Source organism: Hyla sarda, chromosome 3 (assembly GCF_029499605.1).
Source record: "Hyla sarda isolate aHylSar1 chromosome 3, aHylSar1.hap1, whole genome shotgun sequence".
Classification (NCBI taxonomy): domain Eukaryota; kingdom Metazoa; phylum Chordata; class Amphibia; order Anura; family Hylidae; genus Hyla; species Hyla sarda.
In genome coordinates this window covers 95,735,971-95,760,012 of record NC_079191.1, presented here as the reverse complement: position 1 = coordinate 95,760,012, position 24,042 = coordinate 95,735,971, and the positions used below count along the sequence as shown (strand labels likewise).

At 45.3% G+C, this 24,042-nt stretch overlaps 1 protein-coding gene across 2 annotated transcripts in view; it reads left to right on the top strand.

The window, feature by feature from the left end:
* The window catches only part of CROCC2 (ciliary rootlet coiled-coil, rootletin family member 2), a 156,227-nt gene that overhangs the window by 25,387 nt on the left and 106,798 nt on the right, over nt 1-24,042 (top strand). For both annotated transcript variants that reach the window (XR_008891056.1, XM_056564688.1), the window contains exons 2-5: nt 712-865; nt 1,124-1,269; nt 18,609-18,767; nt 20,384-20,467. Coding sequence is in view for 1 of the 2 variants with exons in the window: in XM_056564688.1 (XP_056420663.1) it covers nt 712-865; nt 1,124-1,269; nt 18,609-18,767; nt 20,384-20,467 (543 nt within the window). In the remaining variant the exon portion in view is untranslated. The remainder of the gene's footprint in view (nt 1-711; nt 866-1,123; nt 1,270-18,608; nt 18,768-20,383; nt 20,468-24,042) is intronic.

Genomic DNA, 24,042 nt, shown 5'->3' with positions numbered 1-24,042 from the left:
GTCCACTGTAAAACTGTACATTAAAGGGGTATTCCAGGCCAAAACTGTTTTTTTTATATATCAACTGGCTCCGGAAAGTTAAACAGATTTGTAAATTACTTCTATTAAAAAATCTTAATCCTTCCAATAGTTATTAGCTTCTGAAGTTGAATTGTTGTTTTCTGTCTAACTGCTCTCTGATGACTCACGTCCCGGGAGCTGTGCAGTTCCTATGGGGATATTCTCCCATCATGCACAGCTCCCGGGACGTGACATCATCGTTGAGCAGTTAGACAGAAAACTTCAGAAGCTAATAACTATTGGAAGGATTAAGATTTTTTAATAGAAGTAATTTACAAATCCGTTTAGCCAGTTGATATATAAAAAAAAAGTTTTTGCCTGGAATACCCCTTTAAATGTAGATCACAGCCAAAGATCTGCTTGCTGTGTGTGAATGGCATGCTGTGTTTCATTCTACCTATTAAAAAATATATATATATTTATGTTTGGCATGAATCTAAACAAGCAGGTTTATGGGGAATTGGGGAAGTGCAAGGCCAGCTTTAGATAGCCATGCATTATACTGCTACTGGGGAGGGGACCCCTATCAAGTTTTTTGCCCAGGGGCCTCCATCAACTTAGATTTGGCCCCGCAGACTAAGTCATTTAGCCGGCTGAGTATGGCAGGCTTCAGTTACCGTCCATTTAACTCATTCTGTATGTTTATTTCAGCGCCTGGAACATACAGTCCTCAATCCAGAAAATGCAGCTGAAGAGAGAATATTGAGTGTTCGGAGTGCGGAGGGCGAGAAGGACACACTCACTCCCGTACCTGCCCGAATCCGAGAAATTATCACCCAGAATCTGAGTGAAGACTCAAGCCAAAGTAAGTTTTATCTCATCTGAAGTCCTGCTGTCAGTCTATACCAATGCTTCCCAACCAATGTGCCTACAGCTGTTGCAAAACTACAACTCCCAGCCAATGGCTGTCCGGGCATGCTGGGAGTTGTAGTTTTGCAACAGCTGGAAGTACCCTGGTTGGGAAGCATTGGTCTAGAGGTTTTAGGGAAAACATTTTCTCAGCAGTTTCCATGTAAAATTAGGTTATAAATCACTTATATGTTTAAATTTTTTTTTTTTTAAGGATACACGGACCCATATCCTGATGTCAGTTTGAAGGAGGAAAACAGATCTCTGCAAGATGAATTATTTCGCTTGAAAGACTTGCTGGCAATAACCCGTGCTGAACGCGATGACCTTACCATAAAGAACCATGCCATAAGTGAGAAGGTAATGAAGATAGACGTATGTTTATGTGCATACAGACAAGAGCTGTAGGTCAGCACCACACTAAACCTGACCATACGTACGATCTGGCGTCCGGCCAACAGCCATTTCTCCTAGCTCCACCATAGACATGCGAGTTCTGCTGAGCATTCATGTTTATTTCGATGTTGGGAAGGGAATAGACCACTGCCCACTATAACAATTGATCGGACATGTTAAAACTCAACAGGCGATTCATCTACACATAAAGTAACTGTCCAATTCATACTGACTTTTATTTTATTTTGTCCTCCGTGTGAAGACCAGAAAATAGCTTTGCCAGTTAAACAAACAATCTCACACTAAGGCTGAATTCACACCACGTTTTGTACATACGGGTGCCGGTGTGAGGTGTTTTTTTGCGCCCCCGTAGATCCATGCGTCAGCTCCACCTCCAGCTCTCCGAACATTTCCGAAGCTAGAACTGGGGGAGGGCAGAGCAAGGGGAGGGAGGAGGTTCACGCCCCTTGTCCTCAGGGAGGGGGCGTGCCGTAGAGATCTGCATCCAGCCGAGCTCAGGGAGGGGAGATGAGGGAGGGGGCGTGAACCTCCTCCCTCCCCTTGCTCTGCCCTCCCCCAGTTCTAGCTTCGGAAATGTTCGGAGAGCTGGGGGAGGAGCGGACGCATCTACGGGGACGCAAAAAAACCACCTCACACCGGATCCAGTGGGGGGAGGGGCAAACCGGCGCTCCCGTACCCCGTCTGGATCAGCCCGTGACTCCATTTACTTTAATGACCCGACTGGAGTCAAACGGGGACTCCGGTCGGCTCAGTTTTGACCCGTATGCGGTTTCCTGACCGGACCTAAAACCGCACCCGGTTTGCCCCTTCCCCCACCCGGTTTGCCCCTTCCCCCGCCGGATCCGGCACACGTACGTACAAAACGTGGTGTGAATGCACCTTAAACATGTAATACCCGAGCAGCAGCACATTAACATATGCCTTGCCAGAACTAGGACACATATCGGGGAGATTTATCAAAACCTGACCAGTTGCCTGAAGCAACCAATCAGATTGCTTTGTTCATTTTAAAAAAAAAGTTTCTGAAAAATAAAAGATGAAATTCAATAGGTTGCTACAGGCAACTGGTCGACTTTTCCTCTGCACAGGTTTTGATAAAGATCCACAATATTGTCCCATTGAAATCCTAAAGCCGAAAATTTTTTTATTTACCGTATAACCAAGAAATCTGTCCTGAAATCCATATATTTCTATTTCCCTTAAATATAACGTACACAAGGGAAGAGAAGAAAAAAGAGAGACACACAAGCGCCCCTGGTGAAGTATGACAGGCACAGGTGGGGTATTACAGGATAAGGCTAAGTTTCCACTTGTTTTTTTTTCTGGCAGTTTTTGGAGATCTGCCACTGCAGTTTTTGAGCCAAAGCCAGAAGTGTTTTCAAAAGGAATAGGACATATAAAGGAAGGACTTACACTTCTCCTCCCTTATGGATCCACTTCTGACTTTGGCGCAAAAACTGCCAGAAAAAAAAACAAGTGGAAACTTAGCCTACAAACACTTATCCTGTGACGTTGTGCAGAGAGCACAACATCTGTATGCGCATATAGTCATGGCCGTAAATGTTGGCACCCCTGAAATTTGAGAAAATGAAGTATTTCTCACAGAAAAGGATTGCAGTAACACATGTTTTGCTATACACATGCTTATTCCCTTTGTGTGTATTGGAACTAAACCAAAAAAGGGAGGAAAAAAAGCAAATTGGACATAATGTCACACCAAACTCCAAAAATGGTCTGGACAAAATTATTGCCACCCTTAACTTAATATTTGGTTGCACACCCTTTGGAAAAATAACTGAAATCAGTCGCTTCCTATAACCATCAATAAGCTTCTTACACCTCTCAGCCGGAATGTTGGACCACTCTTCCTTTGCAAACTGCTCCAGGTCTCTCTTATTGGAAGGGCGCCTTTTCCCAACAGTAATTTTAACCCCTTAAGGACGCAGCCCTCTTTCACCTTAAGGACTGAGCCCTTTTTCGCAATTCTGACCACCGTCGCTTTACGCATTAATAACTCTAAAACGCTTTTACCGAATTTTCTCATTCTGAGATTCTTTTTTTGTGACATATTCTACTTTATTTTGGTGATAATTTTTCGTCATTAGTGGCATCCTTTTTTGGTGAAAAATCCCAAAATTTCATGAAAATGTTGAAAATTTTGCATTTTTCTAACTTTGAAGCTCTCTGCTTGTAAGGAAAATGGACATTCCAAATAAATTTTATTTTTATTCACAAATGCAATATGTCCACTTTATGTTGGCATCATAAAATGGACATATTTTTACTTTTTGAAAAGATTAGAGGGCTTCAAAGTATAGCAGCAATTTTCAAACATTTCATGAAAATTGCTAAATCTGAAGGGACAGATGTTACAGAACTACAACTCCCAGCATGCCTGGGCAGTCTAGGCATGCTGAGAGTTGTAGTTTGGCAACATCTGGAGGGCTACCGTTTGGGCACCACTGCAACAGTGGTCTCCAAACTGTGACCCTCCAGATGTTGCAAAACTACAACTCCCAGCATGCCATGCTGGGAGTTGCAGTTTGCCACCCACTAGGAAGGGCAGCAGTAAATATCGCTTACTGCCCCATTCCTTCCAAACCCGTTGTTTCCCTACCTGCATCTGTCTCCAGCGACGATCTGTGGTCCCCAGGCCATCTTCTTCTCAGGTACCGGCCTCCATCTTCTCCCCCCGTTCTGCCCGACAGTATCCAGTATCCTGTGCTGCCATTGGTCAGAATCAGTTCTGACCAATGGCAGGGGATTGGAAGAGATCGCAGCACTGCGACCTCGCTCCTATCCCTCAGGATGATCAGGGCTGTCACTGACAGCTCCGATCATCCCTATTTTCCGGGTGATCGGGTCACCAGAGACCCGATCAGCCCGGAATAGCGGAAAAATCGCATGTCTGAATTGACATGCAATTTTCTGCGATACGCATACGCATACGCATTTCTGCATACGCCCGGCGTCCTGAAGAGGTAAAGATCTCTCCACAAGTGTTCAATGGGATTTAGATCTGGACTCATTGCTTGCCACTTCAGAACTCTCCAGCGCTTTGTTGCCATCCATTACTGGGTGTTTTTTGACATATGTTTGGGTTCATTGTCTTGCTGGAAGACCCAAGATCTTGGACACAAACCCAGCTTTCTGACACTGGGCTGTACAGTGCGACCTAAAATCAGTTGGTAATCCCCAGATTTCATGATGCCTTGCACACATTCAAGGCACCCAGTTCCAGAGGCAGCAATACAACCCATACAACCCAAAACATAATTGAACATCCACCATATTTCACTGTAGGTACTGTGTTCTTTTCTTTGTAGGCCTCATTCCATTTTCGGTAAACAGTAGAATGATGTGCTTTACCAAAAAGATCTATCTTGGTCTCATCTGTCCACAAGACGTTTTCCCAGAAGGCAGAAGGATTTTAGCTTACTCAAGTTCATTTTGGCAAAATGTAGTCTTGCTTTTTTATGTCTGTCAGCAGTGGGGTCCTCCTGGGTCTCCTGCCATAGCGTTTCATTTAATTTAAATGTCGACGGATAGTTCGCGCTGACTCTGATGCTTCCTGAGTCTGCAGGACAGCTTGAATATCTTTGAAACTTGTTTGGGGCTGCTTATGGACCATCCAGACTATCCTGCATTGACACCTTTCATAAATTTTTCTCTTCTGTCCATGCCCAGGGAGATTAGCTACATTGCTATGGGTTGCAATCTTCTTGATAATGTTGCGCACTGTGGACAAGGGCAAATCTAGATCTCTGGAGATGGACTTGGAACCTTGAGATTGTTGATATTTTTCCCCAATTTTGGTTCTCAAGCCCTCAGACAGTTCTCTTCTCCTCTTTCTGTTATCCATGCTTACTGTGGCACACACAATGCAAAGACTAAGTGAACTTCTCTCCTTTTAATCTGCTTTCAGGTGTGATTTTTATATTGCCTGCATCTGTTATTTGCCCCAGGTGAGTTTAAAGGAGCATCACATGCTTGAAACAATCTTATTTTCCACAATTTTGAAAGGGTGCCAATAATTTTGTCCAGCCCATTTTTGGAGTTTGGTGTGACATTATGTCCAATTTGCTTTTTTTCCTTCCTTTTTTTGGTTTAGTTCCAATGCACACAAAGGGAAAAAACATGTGTATAGCAAAACATGTGTTACTGCAATCCTTTTCTGGGGGGATGGGGTTTGACCCCTGCGATCCCCCCCCCCCCCTTACTGATCTATATAGCTTACAGGGGATTGCCTATATTAGGCACTTTTGTACAGCAGACCAGAGTTTCAATTCACTGACAGCAAACAGAGATCTTGAATATGGCGAGGGATTCATATACAAAGTTTTATTTACTCAACCGATCAAATCTTTTCACATGTCTCTAGGACATGTGAGAAGCTTAATAAAGCAACAATAACAAAAGTCACTGGGATCCAGGTAAGTAGCCACAGGGGCGGTCCCGGTGGCTGCTCCCTGCCCCAACACTCACAGGGCCATCCCTGATGACTACTTAACCAGGTCCCGGCAGCTATCATAAATGATTTTAGAATAAATCAGTGTTTTGTGCCCCTCTCACTGTACCTGTTTCATGCTGCCTGTGGTTTGGTTCTCTTCAAGTATACTTCATAAGGTTGTTCATCTAGTTTCTTAGTGTGTGGATCTATTAAGTGATAGTAATTTATGAAAGAGTAACAGTACACATCTAAAAATAGTCCTCACAACAAGAGATCTATCATTCAGTGTTCCTAAGCTTGAAATGAGGTGTAAGATGGCTTTTGTTCAGCACCATTAGGTTTTTTTCATTATGTTTTTCAGTATGTTAGAAACTTTTATGGTGCAGTATGAAGTGTCTCTGGTCATTAGAGAAATCTGATCCAGGATTAGATCTGAATCACAGCTACTTAACAAAATATCTAAGATCTCCTAGCAAAATAACTCAGATGGACTACAGCAGGGGGCGGAAAAACTCCCTGAAACTCCCCTGTACTTTATGGTAGCTATTTGTTGGTCTGTACAGCACTGTATTATTGGAATAATCTCCCCAAGGACCAATGCTTTGATGGAACAATAGTTCCATAATATGGCATCTGTTGAGCGCCCACTGTTGGCCCCCTACACTTTAGCACCATATTAAGGCATCCAGCCTTTTAGTTTGTGTGATCTGGCCCAGATTATCCCTACCTCCGCCTCCCAGTATCTGTGTCTTCTCCCATTTCTAATATTTTATTTTACTATAACTGATAGTCCTTTGTATATGGACTTTTATCTGCATTATAGTTGTGGACCCTGATAGACCAGCTTTACTTCATTTTTTTGTGTGTCACCAACCTGACATTATTATTCAATCTCATGCCTGTTCTGTTCTTCTTTTATTGAAAAATTTAATTAACAATTTTTACCCCCCCCCCCTTTCCAAAAACAAAAAAACATAACTTGTAGAGTTTCATATTACAGACATGAGCCCTTTTAAGCAAATATTGTCTTACAACTGTCACGATGCCGGCTGGCAGGTAGTGGACCCTCTGTGCCAGAGAGGGATTGGCGTGGACCGTGCTAGTGGACCGGTTCTAAGCCACTACTGGTTTTCACCAGAGCCCGCCGCAAAGCGGGATGGTCTTGCTGCGGCGGTAGTGACCAGGTCGTATCCACTAGCAACGGCTCACCTCTCTGGCTGCTGAAGATAGGCGCGGTACAAGGGAGTAGGCAGAAGCAAGGTCGGACGTAGCAGAAGGTCGGGGCAGGCAGCAAGGATCGTAGTCAGGGGCAACGGCAGAAGGTCTGGAAACACAGGCAAGGAACACACAAGGAACGCTTTCACTGGCACTAAGGCAACAAGATCCGGCAAGGGAGTGCAAGGGAAGTGAGGTAATATAGGGAAGTGCACAGGTGAAAACCCTAATTGGAACCACTGCGCCAATCAGCGGCGCAGTGGCCCTTTAAATCGCAGAGACCCGGCGCGCGCGCGCCCTAGGGAGCGGGGCCGCGCGCGCCGGGACAGAACAGACGGGGAGCGAGTCAGGTAGGGGAGCCGGGGTGCGCATCGCGAGCGGGCGCTACCCGCATCGCGAATCGCATCCCGGCTGGCAGCAGGATCGCAGCGCCCCGGGTCAGAGGACGTGACCGGAGCGCTGCAGCGGAGGGAGTGAAGCGAGCGCTCCGGGGAGGAGCGGGGACCCGGAGCGCTCGGCGTAACAGTACCCCCCCCCTTGGGTCTCCCCCTCTTCTTGGAGCCTGAGAACCTGAGGAGCAGACTTTTGTCAAGGATGTTGTCCTCAGGTTCCCAGGATCTCTCTTCAGGACCACAACCCTCCCAGTCTACTAAAAAAAAATTTTTCCCTCTGACCTTTTTGGCAGCCAAAATTTCCTTGACCGAGAAGACGTCCGAGGAGCCGGAAACAGGAGTGGGAGGAACAGATTTGGGAGAAAAACGGTTGAGGATGAGTGGTTTGAGAAGAGAGACGTGAAAGGCATTAGGGATACGAAGAGAAGGAGGAAGAAGAAGTTTATAAGAGACAGGATTAATTTGACACAAAATTTTGAAAGGACCAAGATAGCGTGGTCCCAACTTGTAGCTAGGGACACGGAAGCGGACATATTTAGCGGAGAGCCATACCTTGTCTCCAGGGGAAAAAACGGGGGGAGCTCTTCTTTTCTTATCCGCGAACCTCTTCATGCGTGAAGAAGCCTGTAAGAGAGAATTTTGGGTCTCTCTCCATATAATGGAAAGGTCACGAGAAATTTCATCCACAGCGGGCAGACCAGAGGGCAAGGGGGTAGGGAGGGGGGGAAGAGGGTGACGGCCGTACACCACGAAAAATGGGGATTTGGAGGAAGATTCAGAGACCCTGAAGTTATACGAAAATTCGGCCCATGGAAGGAGATCTGCCCAGTCATCCTGGCGGGAGGAAACAAAATGTCGCAAATAATCACCCAGGATCTGGTTAATTCTTTCTACTTGTCCATTGGACTGGGGATGATATGCAGAGGAAAAATTTAATTTAATCTTGAGTTGTTTACAGAGAGCCCTCCAGAATTTAGACACGAATTGGACCCCTCTATCCGAGACAATCTGCGTAGGCAACCCGTGAAGACGAAAAATGTGTACAAAAAATTGTTTAGCCAACTGAGGCGCAGAAGGAAGACCAGGAAGAGGGATGAAATGTGCCATTTTGGAGAATCGATCAACGACCACCCAAATAACGGTGTTGCCACGGGAAGGGGGTAAATCAGTAATAAAATCCATACCAATCAGAGACCAAGGCTGTTCGGGGACAGGCAGAGGATGAAGAAAACCAGCGGGCTTCTGGCGAGGAGTCTTATCCCGGGCACAGATAGTGCAGGCTCGCACAAAGTCCCCAACATCCGTCTCCAGAGTCGGCCACCAATAGAAGCGGGAGATGAGTTGCACAGATTTCTTGATGCCCGCATGACCTGCGAGATGGGAGGAGTGACCCCATTTGAGGATTCCGAGGCGTTGGCGTGGAGAAACAAAGGTCTTTCCTGGAGGAGTCTGCCTGATGGAGGCAGGAGAAGTGGAGATCAGGCAGTCAGGTGGAATGATGTGTTGCGGAGGGAGATCAACTTCTGAGGCATCCGAGGAACGAGAGAGAGCATCGGCCCTAATGTTCTTATCGGCAGGACGAAAGTGAATCTCAAAATTAAATCGGGCAAAGAACAGAGACCACCGGGCCTGGCGAGGATTCAGCCGTTGGGCCGACTGGAGGTAGGAGAGGTTCTTGTGGTCGGTGTAGATAATAACAGGAAATCTTGATCCCTCCAGCAGATGCCTCCATTCCTCAAGTGCTAATTTGATGGCTAGAAGCTCTCGATCCCCGATGGAGTAGTTCCTCTCCGCTGGAGAGAAGGTCCTAGAGAAAAAACCACAAGTGACAGCATGCCCGGAAGGATTTTTTTGTAGAAGAACAGCTCCAGCTCCTACTGAGGAGGCATCAACCTCCAATAGGAAGGGTTTGGAAGGGTCAGGTCTGGAGAGCACGGGAGCCGAAGAAAAGGCAGACTTGAGTCGTTTAAAGGAGTCTTCTGCTTGAGGAGGCCAGGACTTGGGATCAGCATTTTTCTTGGTTAAAGCCACGATAGGAGCCACAATGGTAGAAAAATGTGGAATAAATTGCCTGTAATAATTGGCGAACCCCAAAAAGCGTTGGATAGCACGGAGTCCGGAGGGGCGTGGCCAATTTAAGACGGCAGAGAGTTTGTCTGGATCCATCTGTAGTCCCTGGCCAGAGACCAAATATCCTAGAAAAGGAAGAGATTGGCATTCAAACAGACATTTCTCAATTTTGGCATAGAGTTGGTTGTCACGAAGTCTCTGAAGAACCATACGGACATGCTGGCGGTGTTCTTCTAGATTGGCAGAAAAAATTAGGATATCGTCCAGATATACCACAACACAGGAGTATAACAGATCACGAAAAATTTCATTGACAAAATCTTGGAAGACGGCAGGGGCATTGCACAGTCCAAAGGGCATGACCAGATACTCAAAGTGTCCATCTCTGGTGTTAAATGCCGTTTTCCACTCGTCCCCCTCTCTGATGCGGATGAGGTTATAGGCGCCTCTTAAGTCCAATTTAGTGAAGATGTGGGCACCTTGGAGGCGATCAAAGAGTTCAGAGATGAGGGGTAAGGGGTAGCGGTTCTTAACCGTGATTTTATTAAGACCGCGGTAGTCAATGCAAGGACGTAGGGAGCCATCTTTTTTGGACACAAAGAAAAATCCGGCTCCGGCAGGAGAGGAGGATTTACGGATAAAGCCCTTTTTTAGATTCTCCTGGACGTATTCGGACATGGCAAGAGTCTCTGGGGCAGAGAGAGGATAAATTCTGCCCCGGGGTGGAGTAGTACCCGGGAGGAGGTCGATAGGGCAATCATAAGGCCTGTGAGGAGGTAGAGTCTCAGCTTGTTTTTTGCAGAAAACATCCGCGAAGTCCATATAGGCCTTAGGGAGACCGGTTACTGGAGGAACCACAGAGTTACGGCAAGGGTTACTGGGAACCGGTTTTAGACAGTTCTTGGAACAAGAGGACCCCCAACTCTTGATCTCCCCAGTGGACCAATCCAGGGTTGGGGAATGAAGTTGAAGCCAGGGAAGTCCAAGGAGAATCTCCGAGGTGCAATTGGGGAGGACCAAAAGTTCAATCCTCTCATGATGAGATCCGATGCTCATAAGAAGGGGCTCCGTGCGGAAACGTATGGTACAGTCCAATCTTTCATTATTTACACAATTGATGTAGAGGGGTCTGGCGAGACTGGTCACTGGGATGTTGAACCTGTTGACGAGAGAGGCCAAAATAAAATTTCCTGCAGATCCAGAGTCCAAGAAGGCCACTGTAGAGAAGGAGAAGGCAGAGGCAGACATCCGCACAGGCACAGTAAGACGTGGAGAAGCAGAGTAGACATCAAGGACTGTCTCACCTTTGTGCGGAGTCAGGGTACGTCTTTCCAGGCGGGGAGGACGGATAGGACAATCCCTCAGGAAGTGTTCGGTACTAGCACAGTACAGGCAGAGGTTCTCCATACGGCGTCGTGTCCTCTCTTGAGGTGTCAGGCGAGACCGGTCGACCTGCATAGCTTCCACGGCGGGAGGCACAGGAACAGATTGCAGGGGACCAGAGGAGAGAGGAGCCGAGGAGACGAAACGCCTCGTGCGAACAGAGTCCATATCTTGGCGGAGTTCCTGACGCCTTTCAGAAAAACGCATGTCAATGCGAGTGGCTAGGTGAATAAGTTCATGTAGATTAGCAGGAATTTCTCGTGCGGCCAGAACATCTTTAATGTTGCTGGATAGGCCTTTTTTGAAGGTCGCGCAGAGGGCCTCATTATTCCAGGACAATTCTGAAGCAAGTGTACGGAATTGTACGGCATACTCGCCAACGGAAGAATTACCCTGGACCAGGTTCAACAGGGCAGTCTCAGCAGAAGAGGCTCGGGCAGGTTCCTCAAAGACACTTCGGATTTCCGAGAAGAAGGAGTGTACAGAGGCAGTGACGGGGTCATTGCGGTCCCAGAGCGGTGTGGCCCATGACAGGGCTTTTCCGGACAGAAGACTGACTACGAAAGCCACCTTAGACCTTTCAGTGGGAAACAGGTCCGACATCATCTCCAGATGCAGGGAACATTGGGAAAGAAAGCCACGGCAAAACTTAGAGTCCCCATCAAATTTATCCGGCAAGGATAAGCGTATCCCAGGAGCGGCCACTCGCTGCGGAGGAGGTGCAGGAGCTGGCGGAGGAGATGACTGCTGAAGCTGTGGTAGCAACTGTTGTAGCATAACGGTCAGTTGAGACAGCTGTTGGCCTTGTTGCGCTATCTGTTGTGACTGCTGGGCGACCACCGTGGTGAGGTCAGCGACAACTGGCAGAGGAACTTCAGCGGGATCCATGGCCGGATCTACTGTCACGATGCCGGCTGGCAGGTAGTGGACCCTCTGTGCCAGAGAGGGATTGGCGTGGACCGTGCTAGTGGACCGGTTCTAAGCCACTACTGGTTTTCACCAGAGCCCGCCGCAAAGCGGGATGGTCTTGCTGCGGCGGTAGTGACCAGGTCGTATCCACTAGCAACGGCTCACCTCTCTGGCTGCTGAAGATAGGCGCGGTACAAGGGAGTAGGCAGAAGCAAGGTCGGACGTAGCAGAAGGTCGGGGCAGGCAGCAAGGATCGTAGTCAGGGGCAACGGCAGAAGGTCTGGAAACACAGGCAAGGAACACACAAGGAACGCTTTCACTGGCACTAAGGCAACAAGATCCGGCAAGGGAGTGCAAGGGAAGTGAGGTAATATAGGGAAGTGCACAGGTGAAAACCCTAATTGGAACCACTGCGCCAATCAGCGGCGCAGTGGCCCTTTAAATCGCAGAGACCCGGCGCGCGCGCGCCCTAGGGAGCGGGGCCGCGCGCGCCGGGACAGAACAGACGGGGAGCGAGTCAGGTAGGGGAGCCGGGGTGCGCATCGCGAGCGGGCGCTACCCGCATCGCGAATCGCATCCCGGCTGGCAGCAGGATCGCAGCGCCCCGGGTCAGAGGACGTGACCGGAGCGCTGCAGCGGAGGGAGTGAAGCGAGCGCTCCGGGGAGGAGCGGGGACCCGGAGCGCTCGGCGTAACAACAACATTTTGGCTATAAGATCACTACTGCTACATGTTGTATGTATCTTGACATTCGACTATTTTCCCAGTCAACACTGCCTTTCCCCTCCTCCCTTATTTTTAATACTTGGTGACATCATTAATAGGGAATGATTTAAGGGGTTGTCTGGTAGCTAAATGGCCTCTGTCATTTTAAACAACCCTCCATTTAATAGATTATGTGATTCCAAAAATTTCTGTAAAGCTTAACATTTAATAATAATTACTCCTTACCTTAGAAAAAACTCTAATCCTGTCTTTAGTATCAAACAAATACAAAACACAGGAAGTGGGGAGGGGGCTTAACCATAGAGATGGAGATTTTCTACCTTCGCCTTGTTACGCTGAGCGCTCCGGGTCCCTGCTTCTCCCCGAAGCGCTCGCGGCGTTTCTCTCCCTGCAGCGCCCCGGTCAGACCCGCTGACCGGGAGCGCTGCACTGACATTGCTGGCGGGGATGCGATTCGCATAGCGGGACGCGCCCGCTCGCGAATCGCATCCCAAGTCTCTTACCTGTCCCGCTCCCCGCCTGTCATGCTCTGGCGCGCGCGGCTCCGCTCTCTAGGGCGCGCGCGCGCCAGCTCTCTGAGATTTAAAGGGCCAGTGCACCAATGATGGTGCCTGGCCCAATCTTCCTGATTAGTTTCCACCTGTGCACTCCCTACTTATACCTCACTTCCCCTGCACTCCCTTGCCGGATCTTGTTGCCTTGTGCCTTGAGAAAGCTACTCTGTGTTACCTCTACTGTGTTCTTGACCATCTGCTATCACCATTGACTACGAACCTTGCTGCCTGCTCCGACCTTCTGCTACGTCCGACCTTGCTCTTGTCTACTCCCTTGTACCGCGCCTATCTTCAGCAGTCAGAGAGGTTGAGCCGTTGCTAGTGGATACGACCTGGTTGCTACCGCCGCTGCAAGACCATCCCGCTTTGCGGCGGGCTCTGGTGAATACCAGTAGCAACTTAGAACCGGTCCACTAGCACGGTCCACGCCAATCCCTCTCTGGCACAGAGGATCCACCTCCTGCCAGCCGAATCGTGACACGCCTTTGTCTGTTCCCCAGAGGATTTGCAATGTTACTATAAGGTAAATCAAGGCTTCCCTCTTATCTCAGCAGCAGCAGTAATAGTGCTGTATGTGCTGTCTAGAGGCTTGTCTTACATAGCACCTTTTAACCCCTTTACCCTATATGCCATCGGTACTGTTTAAATAATCAGCCCAGCACTGGAAGAGCCCTTTCAGTACAGTGCAATTTCACCAGCACTATGTCAATGGCATAACGCAGAGGAGTAACTGCTGTCCTGTGCTGTGATTTTTCAGAGAAGTAATGTAGGACGTAAATGTGTGTGTACTTCTAGCCAGCAGTTTAGTATTTAGTAAAAGTATTTAAATCAATTTTCTGGTTATCTCAGGAAAGCTGATTGGGACCACCAAAGCTTATTCGCGGGCTCTCGATCAGCTGAGAGGCTGGACAGAGGTCACTTAACTTTATCCATTCTGTCCGATCGGTGCTTCAACTGTGCAGGCAGCCTCAGCAGCCTGTACAAGTGGAGTGCAGATAACACTGATCAATGCTGTTCTATAGCAGACCAATTGCTCAGTGTATACAATAGAAAGATTGCAGGTAAAAGGGATATAACCACATGTGGAAATCTGACATCACATGCATTTTGCATAAGATGCTACAGCCAAAATCTAGCCTCCGTGATTGGCTGCAGCATCGTATGCACAATATTTGGGACATGATATGTAAAATCCTCTATATGATCACAAATAATAAAAAAAAACTAAAACTGTTGGTTAAATGAGACCTGTCTTCTGTTTCATTCTGCTGAGACCACTGGCATAATGGAACAAGCACAATTCTGTTTAATTAACTTTCAACATCTTCAGTCAAAAGTTGTGATCCGTTGGGGTCTGGGTGCTGAGACCCCCACTGATCGCCAGAATGATCAGGGAAAAGTGCTCTGTTGAGTGCTGCAGAAGTTCAGCTCATAGACTGCAGTGAAGAGACAGCGGGGAGAAACAACATTCATCTGAGTGGGGATCTCAGCACCCAGACCCTCACTCATCAAAACTTTTAAGATGTATCATGACATGTCAAAAGTTTTTTTTTTATGACAGCAAAGCTTTAAAAAAAAGCATATACATTTGCTATTAGTCATTTGGCCCTTTAATGTTATTGCTCATACAGTATAAGCCCACGGTTTCATTGACAGTAGAACGAAGGTATTGGAATGATCCAAGAACTCTGTTTCTGAAATCCTCCAGGGTCAGAATAAAGCGTAATGTCATTCTGATGATCTGTCACAGAGAATCTGTAAGACAAAAACTCTTGAAAACCTCTCCAAGTAAAGGGGAGCATTTGAGTCACAGTTCCGTGGATTAAACATTAGTCCAATAATAACTCTCCAAAAGTTTTAACGAGACTGGCACCACTCTTTGTAAGTTCCCAAACTTCTCCCACAATGCCATCTGCTTGTCATACACTTCTTGACTTAAGCTCGGGACTCAACTCTGCGCTTGTGTGCTGTGTCAGTCCTTGGCAGTCTACCATAAGCCTAGCACACTGACGACAAGGCCCTTGACTGCTTTGTGACCTTGTCCCTCACACCAGATCTCGTATGATTCCCTCCAGCTGCACCTCTCTGCTCCGCCCCATGGGGCCAGATTCCCACCTTCCCGAGCAGAATTAACGCTCTCTCATAACAGCACTAAATAAACTGTCTGGCTGTTAACAACCCAGTGGGAGCGCTGCCCTCCCCGCAAACACTTTCCCAGGGACGTGTGATCTCCGACTCTCATCCCTTCCCCCCACAGCTCCCCTCAAGCAACACAGGAGACGTCAAGACTTCACACTTTCAAACAGAAATGCTTATATAGTGACACATTTTATTGGACAACATAAATATTTCTCTACGGATTTGGTTCAACATGAATGTTTTATTTCAGATTGAAAGCTGTCAAGCTAATAATTATTTCCAAACAGTTCTAGTGCCATTTAGCCACTAATTGACCCCCGCGGCAATGTTTTCGTATCCTCTGGCACAAAAAGGTCGCTGTATATGGCTGTTTTAGCGGGCATTTGTCTTAAAGTGGAATTTTAGTTGTAAAATTGCCTAAGGGGGGTTAAGGTATGAATCACTAAATATAAAAGTAACTATTAAGATCAATCTGTCTTTATGTGAGCATTAAAAAACAGTACAAATTCAGGCTGACGGCGCCAGCGAGTAACTGAGGAAACATCAAAATGGGCCCTAATGGGTCTAAATTTAGACTTAAAGAGAAACAGAACAGCTCTGATGTTCTGATGGGGTTTACTGAGGTGAGAGGTTGTAGGCATAAATGCAGGAGAAAGGCAAGTTGTTCATAGGACACGCACATAGTAACGTACAAAGATTGGCGAAGAATTCCTGCACAGCAAACCAGTTTTGATGTACGGCCTATACATCAAGTGGGAATCATTGGTGCTGTTTGGCTGTGGAAACAGACACCTGAAATAGCAGTTCTTTTTATATGACCATATGCAGAAGGCTGTGGGTCCATATGGTGCACTGGGCTGCATGGTATGTATAGTTTTCCTCCCCCAAAAGTAATGCTTCTATGTGAGAATTACCTCCATAATACGACATGCTACATGTTATATTAGTTTTTATCTATCATGTATGTATATATATATATATATATAAGATCCAACTGAGGAAAGCTCTTTATGCCGCCATATTAAATTTGAAGCATACAGATGTACAGTAGTACCCAGTAGAAATCTACAGCAGTTCTTAGACAGCTCTGTACAACTCTAAGCTTGTACATGGCCAAAGTATTGCATTTTGCGTAAGCCTTTTCAATAAGTATTACTAAAATACATTAGCGCGTTCACATTTGGCCTCCTGAATGGTCAGCATTAGATTTTACCTGCTAGACTGCCAGGGAGAGATAAGTCATCGCCAGTAGAGTCTGTCTGTGGCATAAAACATGAATATTCATCTGTCCCAAGCATTGTGTATAGGTAGGTCAGGAGAGATAGCTGTAAGACATTGGAAGTCTATGACCACCTTTAGGGTGCATGCACACCACGTTTTTGCTATACAGTTCCCGTGTCAGGTTTATGATGAAAAACGGGTTCTTCAAAACCTGACTAAACTGTATCAAAATGTGTGTACAAATTTCAATCCGTATACGATTTGAAAAATGATGTCCGTTTGCATCCGTTTTTTAAGAAAAAAATGTATACATTTTTAACTTTTTCACTCCATTTTGAATAAAGTTTCACTTGTTTGATTGAAATTCCAAGAAAAAAACTGTGCAAAGTCAAAAACCGTATGGTAAAAACCATCTGGAACCATATGCACATACGGTTCTGTACGGTTCCCATTGACTCCCATGTTAAAAAAAAAAAACGTATACGGTTTAATACGGTTTTTCACCTGGACCAAAAAACGTGGTAGTCTACGGTTTTGGGTGTGGGTAAAAAAACAGACAAAACTGTATAAGATGCAAAACGTACTAAATCGGATGATGCGTTTGACATACGGTTTACAATGTTAAGTCAATGCATACGGTTTTCTATACGGGTCCGTACAGTTTTTAACTTGAAACCGTATACGAGAACTATATAGCAAAAACGCGGTGTGCATGCACCCTTAGACTCCCTTCACATTGTGTAGGATGTGATAGCTCAGTGTATAACCCAGGAGTATATCCCAGATAGTTACACAAGTCTGCCATTGTATATCCTATTGTAAAAATATAGGACGTTGTTAGTCTAATATACTTTCCAATAAAGAAAAAAATATGCCAAAGCCCACTGACCAGATCTGTGCCCCTTTGTTGGCCCGTTTGTCTGGTCCATCATTGGCTATGGATTTGTCTATTGCATGAACTTAAAGCTCACAGACTGGACATGGCAGGAGCATAGTCTAAGTCTTTCACCTTTCCATCTTTTCAAGCATTTACTAGTCAAGGTGCACATGGTGTGAGGTTGCTGAAAAATTATGGCCCAGATTTATCGATCTGTTGGAGTCAAAAACTGGAGTGATTTGCCCGCAGCAACCAATCACAGCTCAGCTTTCATTTTACCAGAGCTTGTTAAGATATAAAAAACTGAACAAAATCCCTTCTGTTTTTGTCTCCAATGGATTCATTAATCTGGGCCAAAGTGTTTTTTCACTTACCACACCTAAACCAGCCAGCCTGCTCACTATAGACTTCTTTCATGTGTCTTTGCCATCACATGTACAATCCATGTCTCAGTTATCTAAAGCCTGAACAAACCTTTCATGTCTTAGTCATTATAATCCAGAAAATCTCTCTTTACTCTGTTTAAGTCCCTTTATCTTCCATGATTAACATGGATTTAACAGGGCAAAAACTGTAGTTAATAGTTTTCATTGGAATATTCAGTGTGCAACATTATCTTCCTATGCTGTGGTTTGAATAACATTCAACAAGTAGAGAGTTAAATAAATAAACTTAAATGTCATTAATACAAACTGTATAACTGGAAAGTAATTATGAGAAGCATTGTACTACCGTATATCATATTAGAAAAATAAAGCTTCTTTCTCCACTTATCAGGCTCCTTTATTCCTCACCTTACCACCTAAACTCATTATTCATTTTGTAATATTGCTAAAAGTCATCTCGAGAAAAGCTTACTGAGGGATTATGTTGCATGCTGCCCAGAAAAGTCTATGGTAAGAGAAGGGGGACAAGGGTGAGGCTGCAAAGTGAGAAATAGGCAGAAAGAGACACATGGAGAGTATGCAACAACTTTATGTAACCCCAGTTCTAGATTCACACCTTGGACTGCTCAGTACAATAAATAAGTCTCTATAACATCCTCAGTGCTGCTGCTGCTACTTCTGAGGGTATGAACAGGAGTGTGTGTGTGGTGTATGGGAGACATCATAGCAGATAGTCTCCACCCAATAGCTCTGGGACAACCAAAACTGAATATTAGAGAGTGAGGGAAACTGGTGAAAAATGTTATAGAAGTACACATGTGACAGCTTATACTGAAAAGTTTGGTTAGTGCCCATTTGAGCTTTGTAGATCCTTTGTTTAGCTGGAGGCTGCATATGCTTTTTGTTATGTTAAAAACCTGATGTTTCTATACCATTCACCATACTTTGTTATACTTTACAGCTGGAACAGCATCAGACACAAAGATCAGAGGAAAGTGAAGCCATGCTAGATTTAAAACATCATTTTCAGGAGGAGGAGATGGCGTATAAACGCAAGTTATCCGCTTACCAGGAAGGACAGCAGAGACAGGCCCAGTTGGTGCAGAGACTGCAAAATAAGGTGAGTTTCACTTCTCATCTCCGGATCAGATAAGCATTATGCCAATTCATTATTAAGTACTATTGATCAGTTGTGTGTACCGGATACAGATCAATGACAAAACACAGTAATAACTAAAGAGAGCAATGGGATCAGTTATCATCTGGACATCCATACATTTTTGTATTGGCCAGAACAGATCGTGGAGTCAGTTCACGGGGTGGTGTTGTTGGAATTACCTGATCACTTTGTGATGCCAGGGAACTGTTGTCCAATACATGGTCCGAGGTTGGAGACACCTTCTCCTGGGCCAGACACAGGGAGTAAAAGAACACACAACGTCAGGTTACGGATAACTGTCTTTACTGAGATGGTGCAGATGGCAATACACAAACAGCTGGCCTTGGTGTGAGAGTGCAGCGTAACCCCTTGGGAGCCCTGTTGCCTTTATGAGACTTGTGGTGCTTTCACGGGTAGAATTATACTGACTTGAGACTGAAGATTAAATCCTGGTTGCTAGGGTCCTGCCAAGGTACTAAAGACTGTTCCGCTGAGGCATGAATTTCCTCCTTGTGAGTAATACTTGTAGGATGACCAGTTGAGAGATTAGATTTGAAATAGGCCTCTCCTCAGAGCACACGACACACAGCACACCTGAGCCAAGCTGCCGCTCAGGAGCCCTGCTGGAACTAGACTGAACAATGTCTAGCACTGGACTGAACTGAGAAAACCCCTCCCCTGCACCTCACTATGTAGGGGAAACTTTTGGGGTTCTCATTGGCAGGCAGGGTCACATGGGGTTCACTGTTATTTAAGAATAACAAAATTAAATTAGAAAAATATATTATCTGTCATTATCATTCTCAAATAATTAAAACAACTGTAGCATTCTAGTGGGCCCAACACCTGGTGCTGCCAAGCTGCCCTAGACAGTCCAAAACCCTGGGACAGCTTTTGTTGCTGGGACACCACAAGATCATCACTACTAAAATCAACACAGCTTCCACAAAATAAACCATGTTCCTGCTAGGTGTAATCCCATCTCTAGGACCCCAATCTCTCTCAGAACAGAAGTTCTCTGACCCACATTCCTCCTGGTGTGGCAGCTACAGCAGGGAATGTAAAGAAAGGCTGTTGTGCATTTAGGCAGAACCCTCCATTCAGTTATATGAGAGTACCGGCATGTCAGCTGCCAGGTAGACTTTGTGTTCACGGGATCTTGGTTCTCAAGATAAGTGGGATTCCAAGGGGGGAAATCAGGACAGCAGACATGACAAATTGATATGGATTTATCCATTTTATATTAATATGTTGTTATATTAGTAGAAATCATTAAAAGGGTACTCCCCCACCCAGCATTCGGAAGTAAATGTTCCGAACGCTGTTTTCGCACTGTGGGGGTTGGCCACGCCCCTCGTGACATCATGACCACAGCCCTCAATGAAAGTCTTTGGGAGACCTGCATTGAGGGGGTGTGGCCGTGATGTCACAAGGGTCGCGGCCGACCCACGCAGCACGAAAACAGCGTTCGGAACATTTACTTCCGAACGCTGGGTGGGGGAGTACCCTTTTAATAATGTCCATATTTAACCCCTCCTAATACATCTACTTTTCTTCTCCATGTACATGTTTCCCAGGTCTTACAGTATAAGAGCCGATGTGGGGAAATGGAACAACAGCTCCTCGAGAAAACCTCAGAAAGTGAGCAGCAAAAACTGTTGGTAAGTGAAGTGCAGTTTGCCTAGAAGGTGTGTACATTAAGTTGTATGACTGAAATAAAAATAACTAAATTGACAACTGGTTTGTTTCTGATTGAAAACGTAAAGAGCCAACAACTCCATAGACAGATCCCATTCATTTCTATGGTAATCAGACAGATAACAAAGTGTATTGGGTCAGTTTATCTTCCACTGATTCGTATAATAAATAAATGGATGGGGGTTGTTGACGGATTCATCCTGATCTGTTTTCTGTTTTTTCTTTTTGTTTAGGTTTTTACATGTTAAAAAACTTTCTTTTTGCCTTGCCTTTCTTTATGCATGTATTAACCTGTTGGGGATCACATGGATACCCCCTTGCGTCCTGGTACTTAAGGGCCAAGGGCGTACCTGTATTCCTGTGGGAATTTCTATCCCTGCCGCTAGCCGAACGGGGTTCGGACCGGGATGCCTGCTGAAATCAGGTGCCACCTACTCCTATCTCCGGCGGCACTTTCCTCGGCGGCGCGGGGACACCGGCGGTGACAGGAGGCGGCAGGCTAGTTGCCGCGGCTGTGTTAGATGCAGCTGTGAAGATCGTAAAGTGATCTTCACTTCTGCTTCTAGGAGTCTCAAAACTACAACTCCCAGCATGCCCAGACAGCCTTTGCAACATCTGGAGGGCCACAGTTTGGAGACCACTGTCCTTCCAGATGTTTCAAAACTACAACTCTCAGCATGCACAGACTGTCCAGGCATTGTGAAAGTTGTAGTTCTGTAACATCTGGCCCTTCAGATGTTGCAGAACTACAACTCCCAGCATGCCTGGACAGTCTCAGCATGCTGGGAGTTGTAGTTTTGCAACATCTGGAAGGGCACTGTTTGGAGACCACTCCACAGTGGTCTCCAAATTGTTCTCCTCCAGTTGTTGCATAACTACAACTCCCAGCATGCACGGTCTGTCAGTAAATGCTGGGAGTTGTAGTTTTTTTTACACTAGCATGCTGGTGTTGCCCCATACTTTTCATTTTCATAAGAGCTAAAAAGGAAAAAAAAGACTCCCAAAATTTGTAATGCAATTTCCACCCCATATGTGGGTATAAAATACTCTGCGGGCACACAACAAGGCTCAGGAGTGAGAGCCCACCATGTATATTTGAGGCCTAAACTGGTGATTTGCACAGGGGTGGCTTCTGGTTACAGCGGTTCTGACATAACCGCAAAAAAATAAATACCCACATTCCATTTTGGAAACTACACCCCTCATATTATGTAACAAGGGGTATAGTGAGCCTTAACACCCCACAGCTGACTGACAGAATTTTGATGGTCCGTGAAAATGAAAAATTTTATTTTTCATTTGCTCAGCTCACTGTTACAAAGATCTGTCAAACGCCAGTGGGGTGTAAATGCTCACTGCACCCCTTGTTACGTTCCTTGAGGTGTGTAGTTTCCCAAATAGTGTGCCATGTGGGGTATTTTACGCGGTTCGCCACCATAGGGGCTTCCTAAATGCGACATGCCCCCCAAAATCCATTTCAGCAAAATTCACTTTCCAAAAGTCCAATGTCGCTACTTCCCCTCTGAGCCCTCTAGTGCACCCACAGATCACTTTACATCCACATGAGGTATTTCCTTACTCGAGAGAAATGGAGTTTCAAATTTTGGGGGACATTTGTGAAACCCTTGTGACCCCTTGTGAAAATGAAAAATTTGGGGTAACATAAGCATTTTAGTAAGAATAATAGCATTTTTCATTTTCACGTTCAACTTTATTGAAAATTCGTCAAACACCTGTGTTGTGTTAAGGCTCACTGTACCCCTTGTTACGTTCCTTGAGGGGTGTAGTTTCCCAAATAGTAGTGGGGTGTTTTCCGCTTTTCTGGCACTATGGGGACTTTCTAAATGAGACATGCCCCGCAAAAACCATTTCAGCAAAATTCGCTCTCCAAAATCCACTTGTCGCTCCTTTTCTTCTGAGCCCTCTAGTGCACCCACAGAGCACTTTACATCCACATTTGAAGTATTTCCTTACGCGAGAGAAATTGTGTTACAAATTTTGGTTGGCTTTTTCTCCTTTTACCCCTTTTAAAAATAAAAAATATGGGTCTAAGAACGTTAGTGTAAAAAATGAAGACTTTGAATTTTCGCCTCCACTTCGCTGCTATTCCTGTGAAACACCTAAAGGGTTAACAAACTTTCTGAATGTCATTTTGAATACGTTGAGGGGTGCAGTTTTTATAATGGGGTCCATTATGGGGAATTTCTAACATAAAGACCCTCAAATTCACTTCAAAACTGAACTGGTCCCTGAAAAATTCAGACTTTTCAAAACATGTCAACTTTATGATGCAAACATAAAGTAGACATATTGTATATGTGAATCAATATATCATTTATTTGGAATGTCTATTTTCCTTACAAGCAGAGAGCTTCAAAGTTATAAAAATGCTAAATTTTAAAATTTTTCATGAAATTTTGGAATTTTTCACCAAGAAATGATGCAAGTATCGATGGAAATTTACCACTAACATATAGTAGAATATGTCACAAAAAAACTATCTCTGAATCAAATTCATAAGTACAAGCATCCCAGAGTTATTAATGCTTAAAGTATTAAAGTGACTTAGGGTCAAAATGGGCTCGGTCCCCCAGGGGTTAAAGGGGTACTCCCCTGGAAACCATTTTTTTTTTAAATCAACTGGTGCCAGAAAGTTAAACAGATTTGTAAACTATTTCTATTAAAAAAAATCTTAATCCTTCCAGTACTTATAAGCTGCTGTATGCTCCACAGGAAGTTCTTTTCTTTTTGAATTTCCTTTCTGTCTGACCACTGTGCTCTCTGCTGACATCTCTGTTCATTTTAGGAACTGTCCAGAGTAGGAGCAAATCCCCATAGCAAACCTCTCCTGCTCCAGACAGTTCCTAAAATGGACAGAGGTGTCAGCAGAGAGCACTGTGGTCAGACTGAAAAGGACAATCAAAAAGAAAATAACTTCCTGTGGAGCAAATAGAAGCTGATAAGTACTAGAAGGATTAAGATTTTTAAATAGAAGTGATTTACAAATCTGTTTAACTTTCTGGCACCAGTTGATTTAAAAACAATGTTTTCTAGGGGAGTACCCCTTTAAGCTATAAAGGCAAATGCTAGCTTAAAGGGGTTATCCACCATAAGTTGATTTTAGTACGTACCTGGCAGACAGTTATAGACATGCTTAGGAAGGATCTGCGCTTGTCTTGGGGCTAAATGGCTATGCTGTGAGATTACCATAACACTGTGGCTAGCTTTTTGTGAACTCGTATTTCCTGTTTGGCTTTTCTTTTTTTGACTATAAATCCTACAATTCCATCTTTCTCCCTCCCACACATCAGCCACCCCACCCATTGAAACATAAATGAGCTGCATCCATTCAAAGACCTGTGGTTTTCAATCAGGGTGCCTACAGCTGTTGCATTAGTTGCAGATTGATCCCTCCACCCATTGAAGCAGACAGGCTCCCTGTCATCAGCTGACTAGTGATGTCAGGTCTAGGCCGCATTGCAAGCTGGGAAAAATCCGAGACAACAGTCATTTTGTATGCTGGTAAAAATAAATATTG